General features: G+C 40.1%; 2 protein-coding genes across 6 annotated transcripts in view; one reads left to right on the top strand and one right to left on the bottom strand.

Annotated features, from left to right (window-relative positions):
* Positions 1–3519: 3519 nt before the first annotated feature.
* On the bottom strand, positions 3520–4737 carry rprma (reprimo, TP53 dependent G2 arrest mediator candidate a). Its single transcript, XM_046404330.1, has one exon. It carries the CDS (start codon positions 4421–4423, stop codon positions 4115–4117), a length of 309 nt encoding a protein of 102 aa, XP_046260286.1. The 5' UTR covers positions 4424–4737; the 3' UTR covers positions 3520–4114.
* Positions 4738–6639: 1902 nt separating this feature from the next.
* Positions 6640–15879, top strand: part of galnt13 (UDP-N-acetyl-alpha-D-galactosamine:polypeptide N-acetylgalactosaminyltransferase 13) — a 33748-nt gene continuing 24508 nt past the window's right edge. For 2 of the 5 annotated variants that reach the window (XM_046404220.1, XM_046404216.1), the window contains exons 1-2: positions 6640–6878; positions 10358–10636. In XM_046404220.1, the coding sequence (XP_046260176.1) occupies positions 10495–10636 (142 nt within the window). In that variant the 5' untranslated portion in view covers positions 6640–6878; positions 10358–10494. Of the gene's footprint in view, positions 7122–7661; positions 7830–10357; positions 10637–15879 lie in introns of all 5 variants that reach the window. The other 3 variants (XM_046404219.1, XM_046404218.1, XM_046404221.1) reach the window with 3 other exon arrangements.

Below are 15879 nucleotides of genomic sequence, written 5' to 3'. Positions count from 1 at the left end.
TGAAAACAGCAACTTGTTGGGGCTGAACTTGACGCTGATAAGAGCTGGTACCAGTGGGCTTATAAAAAGGTGTTAAACCGCTTCGTGGAGCTGATGTTCTGGCTGAAAGTGATGAAACCACAAATTATTATCCAACTTTCTGAAGATGTGTAGTAAGTTGTAGTAAGCTCATAAAAATATTGATTGGGTGATTGATCTAACTGATATGAAAAAAAAAACAAGTCCTAACCTACAAATTTACATTGTGGCACATTGTGGTTTTTGTCTCCCAGTCATCAAACACACACACACACACACACAGTGGATTACAGTAAAGTTCTAATGGCATGATTGTTCAGATGTTAAATCCCTGTGATGTTTGAGTGCGAAACAATCAGCGCTACAACAGAGCCATGACTCATCCCATAACTGGAATCAGAAATGTCAAGTAATGGAATCATTCTACAAAACCAGTGTGGATGGATTTGTCACAGCTTGACTTCCACAATTACTGATGTTGTCGCAGAATCCCGACGCCACGTGATGTCGGTAACAGCTTGGTTCAGACTGAACAGGCACTGCTCCTGATGGAAGCGTCTGCATTTCACAGCGTGTGCTCGCTTCTCTATTGAGTCTCCTTCAGAGTTTCAAACCAAACCATTTCAAATCTATCTATGTATCTGCTTGAAAAAATGTTTCCACAGCTGTCAAAGATTCAATTTAAGACAGACCTGGTTGAAGGCATCAGAGTATGAAATCAGAGCGGTGTTCATCAAATATTTTCATGAGAAGAAGTGGAGGAAAACTTGGAAATTGACTGACTTATATAACGTACCACAACGGTGTATCTTCCACCACAAAGTGGCAGAAGCATCATCAGAACTTAGTAGAGATAGGATGGATGAGGAGCTGTGGGAGAACAGGAGAAAACAGGGGAGGTGATTGTGGCTGCCTTGCTGCTATTTGGAGCTTCGAGTTACTATCCAGTTCATCGACTGGACCGCTGGTCGCCAGCCAATCGCATGAGAGCAAACAGGGACCTGAAGCTTCTTTTAGCCCACAATCAACACCCTGCCGATGCTGTCGCAGTTGAACACAGCTCACATACAGTAGACATGGGATAAAGTGCACTGATACTTGTGCTATATTGCTGATATGCTTCAGGTACACAATGAAAAATTTGATTTTTTTGTTTTGTTTTTCTTGTCTACCATACAACACTTTCTGCCTTTGGGAATAAATAGGAGAGAACAAACTGTAACACCAGGTGAAAGTTACAAATTTATAGGGTTTTTTATTTATTTTATAATGCCCTGGCTTGGGCCTTCTGGTTTTTGCAGAGAAAAACTCCCAGCACATTCCTAAATATGTGTAGAGAAGTTGCTCATAAGCCCTGCAGAGGACAGAAAGTGTACCGGGGGTAGAGATGACTGTTTGCTGTGGATATCTCTTAAATCTCTCTGAGTGTTGGTGTGTGACAGGTGTGTGAAATCTTTGAGTTGGCAATAACAACTGTCTGTCAACAAAACCAACTCTCTGCAGTAAATTCCTGCCAAAAAATGCTTTTATAATGAAGTCCTCATTTTTTAAACTATAATCCCCAACTTTACGTCTATTTCTCTCAGGGGCTCTCTGAAATCGATCGGATTCCGGTCTCGATAAATGCCTACGAGACACAGCTGGATACACTAACAATGGTTCAGCTGCAGACAGAAGATTGTTCTCTGCTGGATATTAAACTGCCACAACATTTCCCTGGGAGCTATTCTCAGCACTCCCTAATGAAAGCAATCACACAAGGCTCAGAGGAATACTTGGCGTGACACATAGGAAGCAATTCTCCTTTGCGCTGCACTAATATTGTTAATGCTTTTTTAAGCCAGAAATGTGCGAGTGTTACTGGTTTGGATTCTGTTTCTTTTTCCACATCCAACCCAGATCTCCATTATAAAAATCTTAATTTGAGGCTTAATTGGTTTTAATTGTTAATGTGTTATTCCAGCTGTGCAGAATCCAAATAAATGCACAGTTATGAATAAGGTTCATCATGCACACAAGCTTGATGCATCATCTCGATTACGTAAAGGCGAGACTGCGACATATGCCTGCAAATGTATTCAGTGTGATTTGTACACTTGTAAAGAATCATCTTAATCTGCTCTGACAGGACTCGTTGAAATATTAGATATCATGTAATCAACATCCATGGAGGTAGAAATGATAAAAACCTCTTTAAAATATAATGCAATCCAATGCAGTAGACATGCAATAAAAACTGCGCTGTTTGTTGTTTGATGAAGACTGTGCCAGGGAAGTGTTGATTCAGCACGGCTGTTTTTGAAGACGATGACGATGTTGGTGGTGTTATATTAAATTGCTATATTGCAAGATGTACCTACCTATTCCCTTGAGAAAAATAAGGGGCAACATGTTACAGTAAATGACAATACAGAGCAACTCTTTGAAATAAAATGTCAGGTCTCCTCTTGTTCAGTCTCAAACCAAATACTGTAAGCTTCATAAATGTGGTTTTTATTCCATTGGCCTGTACTGGAGCATGTTATTTAGTGCAGGGGTTTTAACTGTGTTGATCCCAGTACATGTGACAGGTCTTGCACATCCCTAAAAAGCTGTGAAAAATCAAATTAACCACTAATTTGCTCCTAATGTATTTTGCCCTCTTGCAGACATTATCATTATTAGGTTAAGTTAGCAAAAGCGTGTTATCAGTACTTCTTGTGATGATTGTATGGATTTCCCCTAAATCCTGCATGAGGACATGAAGTGTGTAGCTTATGACAGTGGCCAGTGTGACCAGCTGCAGTTATCTGTAATCAGACAGAATAAGGTCCTGTCAAGCAGGACACAGGGAGAACAAAGGGAGAAACTGTGAGAGGAAGGACGTGTTAGGAAAAAAAAAAACCCAAAAAACCAAAACAAGATTCAAACTATTTAACTCTGTGTGTGTGGAGCACAGGTGGGCAATCAGACAGCAGCATATTGCCCGGTGGCTTCTTCCTCCCTGGGCTGACATGACAAGTCATTTCTGAAGCTGCCGCTTTCACCCTGGGGAGCTGGCATCCAGGTAAGCCAGGAGCAGAGCACAACAGATGCTTTGACGGAGGGGAGCAAGAATGTCAGACGCTGCAAGGATCAAAATCTGACCCAGACAGAAAATATAAGCTTTTGCACACCCTGAGATAAAATCCTATAGATATCATTTTGGAGTAGCTAGAAGAAAATAAATGATTTTCAGTTGAATGAGTTGAATTAATATTTAGATTTGGACAATTAATAAATAAACAAACAAACAAAAAAAAAATAAAACAAATGAAAGGAGTGTATTCTCCTTGTGAAGCCATTTCTTCTCCATTCAATACAATATTCAGTAGAAAATACACTTCTTCATGTCAATTCCCATCAATAAAAGCATATTGTACCCAATTTCCTACATTATTATTGAATTTTTTTTAAAGTAATTACCACAATACACCTAATATCTGAATTAAATAGTTCGTTTATGAAAAAATGGACCTTGATAATGAGGAAAACTTTAATTACAGAATGAATTTATTCCAATTAACAATATACAGGGCATGTTGGGCTCACTCCACCGCCCCCGCAGACACTCATACAGTTATCACCAGGGAAATCCAGAAAAATACACTCAGAAATATATTGCACGTTGTATGCAAAAACACATACAACATACAGTACATGTTGAACATTATTTTCCCCATCGCATTAGCAATATGAGAGGGTTTTTATGGGGGGGCAGCATCCATTCAGACTTTGCCACTTAGATGACAAAGGATGCTACTTGACAAAGGGTGCTCCAACTACTGAAATTACAACAGTGCTTGACTGAATACTTTATAAACAAGGAGGCTTAAAACGCTCTATACCTCTTGGAGATGAATGAGTCTTTGTTGGCATTACAAAGCCACAAAAATGAGGTGAAGCCTCAGTCACCAGCAGGGTTCAGTTACCTCCAGCAAGGTGACCATTTTTTCCCCCCCTAAATACCAACATGAAAACAGGGGCCTCTTTAGACAGTTGATCGTCGCATTGTCTCCATTCTGCCCCCAGCAGACATCAGATCTGATTCAAATCATAATGCAAAGGTCCTCGTCAATCAGTAGGCTCCGACAATGACCGCCTCCGTTTCTTTTGATGGTCTCCTGTCCGTTACTAAAAAGTTAATCATCCCCTCTGACTTTATGAGAAGGTTGCAACCCAAGAAAAATATGCCAAACACCACCGTGAGGGACAATACGCACATGACGGCTATTTGGACCACTCTCATGATGAAGAGGCTCCTCTCATCCGGAGCGGCGGCCACAAAGCCATTATCAGTCACCACGGATGAAAAGTTGCAGCAGAAAAACTCCTCCGTCTTGTTGAGCAGTCCTCCCTCCGTTTGGTTGAAGAAGGTGTTATTCATGTCCACTTTTTAAAGATTTTTTTTAAAAAAAGCCCAAAACTTTCAATGCGAGAGACGTGAGAGGCAGACAAGGGAAAGGCGCACCTGGCACGACCCCCGGAGAGATTATCATCAAGTGGAAAGTAAAGATGGTGAGGTGCTGAACTGAAGAAGTTCCGTCAGATCAGACAGCGCTCTTCTGGAGTTTAACAAGCTGCTTTGGCATCGCATTACTGGAGATTTCATGTGTTCAGTAGCCAGTTTCACAGCGGAATGAATCCACCAACCCGCGGTTAAGTAGCCAGACGGTACCTGCCTCCGTTAAACCGCTCGAGTGGCAGGACAAAGCAGCAAGAGCGCCACCATACGGCCGGACGGCAGGCGTGTCATGAATGTCCATGTGCAGTAAGGCATGTACAACATGTAGTACATGATGTTCTGTGTGTGTGTGTTATGTATGCAGCCTGCTATGTGTTGGTGTGTGTATGCATGAATTCAATATGTAAGCCTATCTATCTATCTATCTATCTATCTATCTATCTATCTATCTATCTATCTATCTATCTATTTATCTGTCTGCCTGTCTGTCTGTCTCTTGCTGGTGATGATCAATAAACTTGTCTTGGAAAAGCACACAAGTGTCACAAATAACATGAACCACGACTCAGTTCTCTTCAGTAAGCTTTGACAGTGTAACGAGGAGTCAGTACGAACAACATCAGTCCGAAGCAGCTGAACAGAACTCAGCCTTGCCTATGATTTTGACTGAGACGTGTCAAAATGTCTCATGTTAAAAGGGTAGCAATTGAACAGATTACAATTCAGAAAACAGCCGAGACTGAAGACCTTTTTTTTCACATGTTGGTGTCATAGTGAGACATGATTTCACACCAAGATGTCTAGAAAACAAGTGGAAGTTCATCACTCAAATGTTTGTTTTCTGCAGCAGATTTTCCAAAAAGCTGTACAAACTTCGACATGAATCTGACTGCCTCACTGGAGCAAAGAGGGACATGCACTGACATCTAGTGGATAATATGAAGCCTGGCGTGGACGTAGTGTTTGTTTATCTGCATATCATATTTGCAATTATAAATGGAGGTCAGATTTATCTCAAACTGTACCTGCTGCAGTACAATCATCATCTGCTGCTTTACACTTGAGTTCAATGACATTACTTTAAAAGATTCAAATAGAAAGTATTTTGTAGTTTGTGACGGTGATTTGTTGACGGTACATCTGAGTTATCTTGCATTGCTGAATATGAATTAAATGCCAGGCCTTGATTTGATCTACTACATCGTCCAGAGGCCAATGCAATGCAGGAGGTGTCTCACGGAAAGCAGCAGAGGGCAGCATTGTTCAATTTGATTAATTGAATGCATTTTAAAATAGCCGCGATGTAGTCACCAGTGTCAGTTTGCATAAACACACACGCACACCAGATTGCAAGTCATTTTTACTGTTATTTAAGTGTTTATTTAACTGGCTGCAAATTAATTTGCAGTCTCTAGATTTACAATCATGATGCGTATGTGTTTTCAGATTATGCCTTTGGTGTAAAAATAGGAAGGCTGGAGATTCTCAAACTAGGAAACAATGTTGAATATTTGCTTTAGATTACAGTTCACAACTAAATAAAAAAAAAAACACCCTCATTTTATTGTATTAAATAAATAAATAAAACTCTACTCTGATTTTTTCACAGAAAGAGAGAAGCCTGTTACTCATTTAGGCTTTTCTAGGTCAGAATATGATGTTATTACTGTTACTTGATTTAAAATAAATAATTTTCCTAATTAATCTAATCCACTACAATTAAATGGAGTTGATACTATTACATAAATAAATTAAATAAATTAAAACATAGTAAACATTTGTGAAACTTGGGAACTGAAGTAAAAGGTTTTAGATTTAATGGGAAGGCCATATCAGTCTAACTAACTAAGTAACTAACTAACCCAAACTTCAACTCAAATGAATAATAATTCTGCAGTAGCAGTTTGTCTCTCTTAACAATAAAAATAAAATAGTTCAAGTCACTCACCGGCATCTTTACATGGATTTCGGCAGAAAAACACACAAACGATAACTCAAAATTAAAAAAAAAAAAAACTTCGTCCGTGTTTTCCCTGCGGCGCTGGTGGCGCACGCGCCTACATTTACCAGACGCCCGTGACGCTCCACTGACACGAGGATTTCGTGAGCGACGTCGCATACAGCCAATCAGGGACGAGAAACCGACACGCTTACGGGTCGGTCTGGACTGAGGTTAGATTGTGCCTAATATCCATCTCGCCTGTCTACTCTCTTACCGTTATAATATTCAGTCGGCGAACAGGTGCGTGTCAGGACGTGTGTGTCGTTGACCGCATCGGCAATTAAACGAATGAAGGGAAATTCATGGACGTTGTCCCTGTTCACCGGTTTTACTGCGGCTTAACTGGAGACAAATCATATCAAGGAGTCCAAACAGGTACCACGAGAGAGACATTAGTGGACGGACAGTAGTCTATCACACGGGATTGTGGACTGCTCTCTGTTGAAATGGATTGTGTAACTTATGTGTTGTTTCGAGACGTTACGTGTTTGCAGGAGCAATTAATTCCGTTTATTTTTAGCCGCTAATTGCGCTGTATTTTGGGTCATGTCTGCGTTCAACACGTTGCCCGAGAGCGAAGCTGGAGCAGGTCACTGGTTCACTTCATCCATAATTTAGGTAAGCAGAGAGTACCGTCGCTTTGTGTTGCGTGCACGCCTTCAGTTAGGCAGTAATGTCATGGTGTTATTCCTAAGCACAGCACATCAGTAGACTTCATGATGAGAGTGATTGCAATTTGCTGTTGCATTAAATCGAGGTTGGCGTGTTTATTGGCTCTTAACTGTTGGTTTTCCCATCCTGCTCGCGTCACATCCCACAATTAATAGAATAAAGTCAATATGTAACGTGCGTGCAAGTAAATGACAGATGCTCAGAGTCTGAGTGTGTGCCACACCTTTTAAAAACCACCAGTGATAAGTGTAATCTTTTTGTGTTGTTTGGGTTATAAAACAAGCTGCCGGCATTGGCCTAATGGGCTTATTAGGATCAGCTCTGTAATCACTTTCTGTTCCTGGTAGGGCTGGATATAGACTGGTATTTGTCAGTACTAGTGCCAATGCTAATATGATACCAAAACAGTGTTTATTTCAGTATCATAGTTCTGCACTCAACGTATCCTGCCGGTGTTTGACCTTCTCTTTCTGCATGTGATAGTAGAGATCCATCTGTGTGACTGGAACACTGCTGGTCTGAATCGCTGCCCTCGACAGGTTCGAATATTTGAATGGTCTCTACTGTCTTCTGATGTCTTCTTGAAGTATCCATGACACTTAAGTCCTGGTCAGTCCCTAAATTATCAACAGCAGAAAACTGGCCTTGCCACATGTGAGTACATTTGTGATTACAAAGCAGGAGCTGATCACTTTTTATTCATACTATTGTCAGTGTCAAGCATTGAGTCAGCTGTATTACTGTGGACAGAGATTAGTGAACAGTCTGGCTATTGCATAAAGTAGAAGCACTCCAGTTGGATCAATGAGGAATTTGTAAATTAGCTCATAGCACTGCAACAGACAGTAAACAACAAAGAGTGTTACTAACCACACAATTAGCTGTCACTCCAAGAACCAGTTAATAAGCCTGATGCTTTACACTTGTCTCAAAAGAACTGGGAAAAAAAGTGTCTTGTCAAGACAGGAGGGACCTGTTTTTAACGTCGTGTACAGCAGACAGGATCTGTGCAGATGGTAATTGACTCAGGCTTCTCCGGATGAGACTCCAGCAAGCTGCCGGTAGCACGGCTGGTGGTACCCAAACCCAAACATGTCTCTGCCACTGACGCACCAAAGCAGATGGTTAGAGATGCAAACAGACAGAATCATCATTGATCTGTTTGTGATGTGAGTGGAGGTGATCGCTACATACAGACTTGGATTTCAGCAGAGTTTTACTGAGGTCATTTTGTTGATTATACTCATTATCGGGAAGTCCCGATTGTGTCCATCTACTCGGGTTAGAAGTCGGTGAATAGTGTTTGAGATCTGTCTGTCTGAGATTATCCGCTGCACTGCAATCTGAGACTGAGGCTCTTGATGCAGCTGGACAGAGGCTGCCTTGTTTTTGAACGAGATAAGAATTAGCCCAGGGCAGCGGTGTCAGCCCTTGTGATGGACATTTAGACAGGAAGCGGACAGAACAATATGTGTGTGTGTGCGTGTGGAGTGCAAAATCATTACCATGCTGCAAGTAAAAGATAAGGGAATCTGTCAGAATCCCCACAGGAGACGCTGCAGGCCTTTTAACACTAGTTGTACAAGTGAGGGATGGGGTAGGTTATTATGCATAGGAGTGTGTATTTGCGAAAAAAAATGCACACTCCTGTGCACACAGCTATTTTTAATATAGTATGTGATATTTTGAGATGCAAATTTACTCTAAAGGGCTACTGCATATTTGTGTGTTTGAGTCTCTATGGCTGAAATCGCCTCACTTCCTGCCTGATTATACTTTCATAAGCGTTTCAGTCAACAAAAAAATGTAATTCCAGTTGAGTACAAATCCTGTTCGAGAGAAAATGATGTTGTTTTTCATCAGAAATATTGTGAGGCATACATTCCATGCCAATGAGATATCTAACCTCTACAAATTGCCTCTGGTATGAAAGCTTCCCAGATGGTCCTCGCAGCATTACTCATGTAGGAAGCGGGAGACGAGTTTAAAGGGGGAAAATTAGTATTCATTCATCCTTCCAAGTGGAGAAATGTGGAGGGTCTGGGGTCAGTCCAACGTGGGAAGTTGAGCGTAAGCATCCCCGTTGATAAAAGTCTGTGTGTAACCGAAGGCATTGACACCTGGGGGAAAAAAAAAAAAAGATAAGAAAAATCCATTAAAGGCAAAAAACCTGGTGGGACCTCACTGTGTCTGGAGTACCAGCACATACTGTATGTGTTTGTGCAAGTGTGTGAAATCATCTGTGCCCACAAATCAGCAATATTATTAGCTTATTGCAGATGTAGCAGAATTGGCTTGTATGTTGAGCGATTAACCACAAACTGCAGTACACCTACATTTAGTAAGTGTAGCAGAGAGCGCTGGGAAGTTTATTTTTCAGCTGCTCACTCTCACAGTTTTTTTTCCTCCTGTTGGATTCTGATACCTCAACTGCTGGCACTGCTCTCTGGTTTCAGTTTTTGCTTTTTTCCAAATTTAAAAGCTGACACAGGTGGCTTGCAGGAACCATTTTTATGTGAGTTAACATGCTGCCAATGATTGCTATGGCACTACAAACTGAGCCGGCCACCCTCCATTGCTTAATGAATGTAACTGATGTGGCTGATACCAGATCTGCTAAATCTAATTCAACCCTTAATCTTTAACCCTTAAGCCACCGGAGACGTTATTTCTCTCAAACACAGATATGTGGTATTGTATCTGCCTCAGACAGTAATTGCATGTATATATATACTGTATATACACACACGCAGTATATGCTGTACATGTTGCCTTTTCTTCCTCTTTTTTCCTGTCTTTTCATCTCCTCTATGTACGCATTCTAAATATATAAATAAATGAATTCTCTCATTTATTCTATTTTTTGGGTGAAATGAATTCTCCACCGATATAAAAAGTAAAATGTTATGTAATCTCCGATTGTGATTATAATGAAATGCATACAGTAAAGGCTGGGGATGGTGATTACTCATCATTTCAGCAAGAGATAAATATTGATCTGCTTTCATTGTGGCTCCTTACAGATTTTGCTGACATTCTTTTCTTCATAAGTTGATTGTTTTAGGTCATTATAGTGATTAATGACAGATTTTTCGTTTCAATTCACAGCAGGAGGGATGAAAATATTATCATGATTCCCAGTCTCATCTTGTTTTTATTTTTTTTTTCCCTCTCTCCTCTAGGATGACGCCTCTTGGTCAAACCTGCCCGGTCTCCTTCCTGTTTCCTCACGCCGTCTTCAGAGTTCAGATGCCACATCAGCAGCCCGAGCGCTCCTGAGCTCTGTTTGGCTGCCTGGCTGACACCCCGGGGAGAAGTGATGCGACGGTTTGTCTACTGCAAGGTGGTGTTGACCACCTCTTTAGTGTGGGTGCTGGTGGATGTTTTCTTGCTGCTCTACTTCAGCGAGTGTAACAAATGTGATGACAGGAAAGACCGCTCGCTGCTCCCTGCCCTCCGAGGTGAGTTAACAGGACAGGTGTGAAGATTTCAGGTGTGCATTAACCGCTTTGTTTCATCTTGCTTTTGTACTGCCTTTCTCTGGAAGGTTTTATGCTCAAGTTTTCAGGATTAAAAAAAAAAAAATACTGTTAATCTTTATAAGGGTATTAAGGTGACAACGGGGTTTGCAGTCAGTGTATTTTAAGGCTTCTCAGAGGAAGCTGAAGTGTTAATTATTGTAAATTATTGTATTTAAAGAGCTTTATCAGATGTTTAAGAGGGATGAGGGAGGAAAACTGAGTTCATTTCCATTTGAGTTGTGTTGAAGGATGTTAACTGTATTGAATATTTTATTATCATTATTATCATATTTTAGTGTTTGGTCTATATACAGCTGAATTCCTGTTGCATCTTTTAGGCAGTAACAGCTTTACATTTCTGTCCATAAACTACAGACAACTACAGCTCGTACATCCCATAATACTTTACATACTACTACTACTACGTTGATTTTTTTTTGGAATAGAAAATCTGAACTACTTTAATGTTAATTTAGAATTACACATGAAGAGGAGCTTTGATTTAGTTTTTCTTTCAGTTGTTTAGATCTGTAATAGAAGACGGATTTCGGTGCTGTTATCACATAGACCCACTGATGAGATGAAAAACAACCAGGCTCATCAGGGATATACAGCATGTACTGCATGCACCTGTTTTTAAGATGACGTCTTTAGAAAAGTGCTTTGCAGAAGTTGAAGGGTTGTGGAATAACTCCAGTTTATAAGTGAAGCGACAGATTATTCCCTGTTTGGTGTCTCTGCATTTCACATATTGTAGAATCTGCGCTGTAGACTTAAAACATCCCATCATTTCACCAGGATGTTAAACATAATCTTCATTATCTGTCACAAATCCTATTAAGACGATGAAGTTCACTTAGGGGTAAAACCTTTGCCTGGAAGAAAAACATGCTCAAACACATGCAAAGATCTCTAATTTATACTTGTTGACAATAGTGATTAAAAAGCTGTACGATTTGTGGTTTTTAATCCGCAAAACACTGGTATGAGAAAGAGTTTTGTGAAGTGGTGAATCTCTACCAGCCTAATTTGAGTGGACAGATATGGTTAATTTATTATGCTCTGAAAGCGTGAAACAGTCTCAGTGTTTATGTTTGTGTGTGACTGTTTCTGAGATCAACCCAAACCACAGTAGCTCTTTAGCATTCAGAGAGTTTCAGAGTTTATTTCCTCACATGCACCGCATTAAGTAGGTTTCTAAGAGGCTTGCTAAGCTGCTTTTGAGGTTAGAAAGAGACAGAGCACCCAGCAACTGAGACTGATTGTCATACAGAAGTACACCATTACTGTGGAGTTACTTCGCTCCTAAAATGACTTAGATATGATGTAAGAACTGAGTGTGAGAATTTTTTTTCTCTGATGTTGGTTTTACGCAACACTGCAGGTGTTTTTAGGTTCATCATGTCCGATTTTTAATCTGGCACTCACTATTTTTTGTGCACATTTTTGATGTATGCTCCAAGACCTCCGGGGGTTTGCGAGGATCCAAAATTTTTGAAAGACTTGTTTTATAGATTGCACTGTTTTATACCTCATTTTTCTTTCTATACCTCATTTTCTCTTAATCATCTGATAGAGACTGCAAGTAATCCACAACTGCTTCACTCCCTTCTTCCACTTGGGAGAATGTATGTGACTGTCACCCGCCTAAACTCTGTACTTCCTGTCCCGAGACACACCTGGTGCAGATCTTCACTCTGCTGAGTTCACTCCTCTAGTCAGCTCTGTTTTGGTCTCCACCAACTTTTGAAGAAAAACATCTGAGCCTGTAGCTGCTAAATGTTTGACTTGGTTCAACAGTGCCTCAGACTTTGTACTTAGCTTCGTCTGTCAGCCATTTTGTTGGCACTTTTGCTGGAAACGTCTGCTTACACGTTAATTGGACCTGCACTGACCTAACCACACAGCAAGTGTGGGGTTTGGGTCAAATCAAAACTAAGTGAGGGGCACACAATGGCATCAACAGTATGAGGGGCGCTTTTACATTACACAAAGAAATTTGGCTGAATACTACTAATGTCACAAATATTCGTTACAGTAGTATGAACTGTGCACTGAGTTTCTGCTCCACTGCATCCATTTTGGAAAAAGGGTCAGTGATCCCACACTGGACATTACCAGGTAGATAATGTCCTTTTAAAGAATGTCTACTTCAGATCACACATAGTGCACACATCCTTTAGTTCAATGAACTTTATGGCCAGCTGCACCTGTCTTTTATGTTTATTTAAGACTCTGCGTTCACTTGACAAGCTATGGTGAAATTGATGCTCTTTTTGTTAATGTGTAAAGGAAATAGTGACCCATCTAACTACAGAGTCTTGTCCACCATGTGAATACATTCCTCTGTTCGTTTTGCAACACTTGACAACTAATTTAACATTGTGCTTCCATGTAGTTGTCAGACCTGGGAAAGACAAATCAGGTATTTAGAGGTACTTCTAGTCCCTGGGATGGGACAAGCTCCAAAAACACTTCCAATGACTTAATAGTCTGATTTTCGTTAAATCAGTTTCCAACTGCACACAGAGACATTTGTATAAGAAAAAGCTCTTTGTTTCTTTTCTCAGTTACAGTCTTGTTATTTTCTCTACGGAGCGACAAAAGTGTCCCTTTGTACAGACACAGTTGGTGGGTGACTGAATTTAGCTTGAATCTTTTTAGTGGGTCTTTTTGGAGAATATGCTGTCTGCTCAATTCAAGAGTGTATGTTTTTAATTTGGCTGAACCGACCATCTGTTATACTGGACTGAGATTTGTGGAGATTTACCCTACAGCCTGTGTGAGCATTAATGAGATTTCCTCTGCATAACGTCTACAGTAACTTTTCATGGTGAAGCTGTGAGTTGAGTGAGGTTCCTTATGTAACACATAGTCACAATATGAAATGCAAATTCTAGTCCCTTTACACTAAAGAAAAGTGGCAGTTGAATGTATATTTCATGTTTTTTTTTTAACAATTATTTCTTCTGTATTTGAAAGTGAAGTGACTATCAACAAATCAAGTGATTGAAAATGATCAATCATTTAGTATATAGAGATTAAATAAGCTTTTTCCAACATTTTCAATATTTTCATTGTTCTAAATAGGCAGTGTGTGTGTGTGTGTGTGTGTGTGTGTTCACAGCTCAACCTCTGCATCACCTTAAAACATGCAGGAGAATAAAAATACAACACGATTTCTTGTCCTGTAACTGCGATCAGCAGGTCTGTGAAGAGGCTGAGAATCACAAGGCAAAGTTGTGTGCAGCATTTGTTGAGTACATCATTTATAGCACAATTTCACATATTTTTCATGCTTTATATGTTAACACGAGGTTACATTAATATCACAAAGAGGTGAGGTGAAGATCTCAGTCATGACACCATGGGGTATCCTGCTGAATGCTATGTTTAGCTGCTTTTCAGAAGACTAAAATCTGATTTTCATTGTGAATTACTGTCTTCAGACCACCCTCCCCTCACTGAGGAAGCTGACCGTTTTCAGGGTACTTTTGCGGGTATTGCACCTAAATTTCACACAATGCTTCTCATACATCTTCTCATAACCTTACCTTGAATCTTTTTGAATTTTTTTGTGTGAACATTCATACGGATTTTTAAAAGGAAAGATAGGATTTTGCAGTTAGGCTGCACATCAGAGCAGTGGAATAATACTCCGCAGAGCATTTGGTCCTCCTCTTCTGGGGTTTTGTGTTCAACAGGAGTTTCTCTGATATATAATGTGATGCCAGCTGGGTCAGATTCACAGGCAGAAAGCAGAGCGGAGCAGCAAAAGAAGAGGTGGAGGTAGACTGTGGAGGAAAGTGAATGGATCAAGGTTGTCATAGAGCCTCCAACGGTGCACCCTCACACAGACCTTTTTCCTGCAAAGTAACAAGGAATGAAAAGAGCTGGGGAACAATCTGCATACAGATTAGTGTCTGAGACCACCTTGACTAGAAGAATCTCGCAAACACACATCAAAGAGTCCAGCTGAACTCTCACAAGACATGCCAATAATGAAATACAGTACAGAGAAGGCTGTCTGTGTATTTAGATAGTCTGGAGTTGCAAATCACACAACGGACAGGTGGACAGCGAGACATGTGGCTCTGTATTTTTGTTCAGCAATGAAGTATGAATCATTTTGTCTCAGAAGAGTCATTACCTGTGAGTGTGAGGGGAACCTTTTCGCTGTAATTGCTCGGAATAAAGCTGCAAGCAGGGACATTGAATTAGATTGATTGACCCGAGTACAGACAGAGCCACTGTTTTCTTCCCACATGATTGCGGTCATCTTTTATAATGAATGCTCTATGTCAGGGGGAGAGTGTGTCAGGCTCAAAAAAATTCCACAGAGAGGTTGTTTTCTAAGGCTCCTCTGATCTGTACGTTTCTAAGTAAAAGCTATTTTGAGTGACTTTAGGCTTTACATTGAAACTGTCTGTTTGTCCTGTTTCAGTGAGGGTGAAAATGCTAAGTTACTGTCAGTTGTTCATTTAAACATGTGCCAAACACATAAAAGTCATTTATAAGCCTATTTGAAGCATGATGTAATATGTTTTTATTGGAAAAAATTTAAAAACTAAATAATAAATATTAAAAAATGGCTGCTTAATGTAGCATAAATATTCTAACATTTGGATTATACTTGATTAGCGTGTAAAATAAATAGTAATAAAGGAGGTTAAAGGCTTGAACATTTATCCATTCTTGTAGGGAGGAGATCCTTGATGTATTCACTGGTCAAAATGTTTCGTGTGCGGCATAGAATACCCCCTGAAACCCTAAAATAACATTAGCCTGCAGCTATGTTAGTAGCTTTGGCTGCGTTTTGAGCTGAATGTTAATGTCAGCATGCTAACACGATAATGTCTAGTATAAATAATGTTCACCATGTTGTGCATCTTAGTTTGATTTGATTGTTATTTAGCATATTAATATTGGCTAATGGGGTTTAAATGGAGTCGCTGTAGAGATATTTCAGTCTGAACCCAAGTGGCAGCTTGGCCAACAGACCAACATGCAGTCGCTGTAGAGCTACACAGCTAACGTTAGTGTGGATAATAAAAAAGGAAAAAGCACTGAACAGCAGTAGCTTTTGTAGTTTTGACTCAGATGTAAATTGAAACTAACGTGAACCGTATTATTCAGACGAAGTCACAGATACATTTGACTATCGCGTGTATCACATATTGGTT

This window comes from Scatophagus argus, chromosome 11 (genome assembly GCF_020382885.2).
Source record: "Scatophagus argus isolate fScaArg1 chromosome 11, fScaArg1.pri, whole genome shotgun sequence".
Classification (NCBI taxonomy): domain Eukaryota; kingdom Metazoa; phylum Chordata; class Actinopteri; family Scatophagidae; genus Scatophagus; species Scatophagus argus.
The sequence above is the reverse complement of the archived record's forward strand: the minus strand, read 5'-3'. Positions and strand labels throughout refer to the sequence as shown.

Bases quoted from the DNA above. Each gene is read 5' to 3' on its own strand.
- rprma (XM_046404330.1), bottom strand. From the start codon at position 4,423: ATGAATAACACCTTCTTCAACCAAACGGAGGGAGGACTGCTCAACAAG.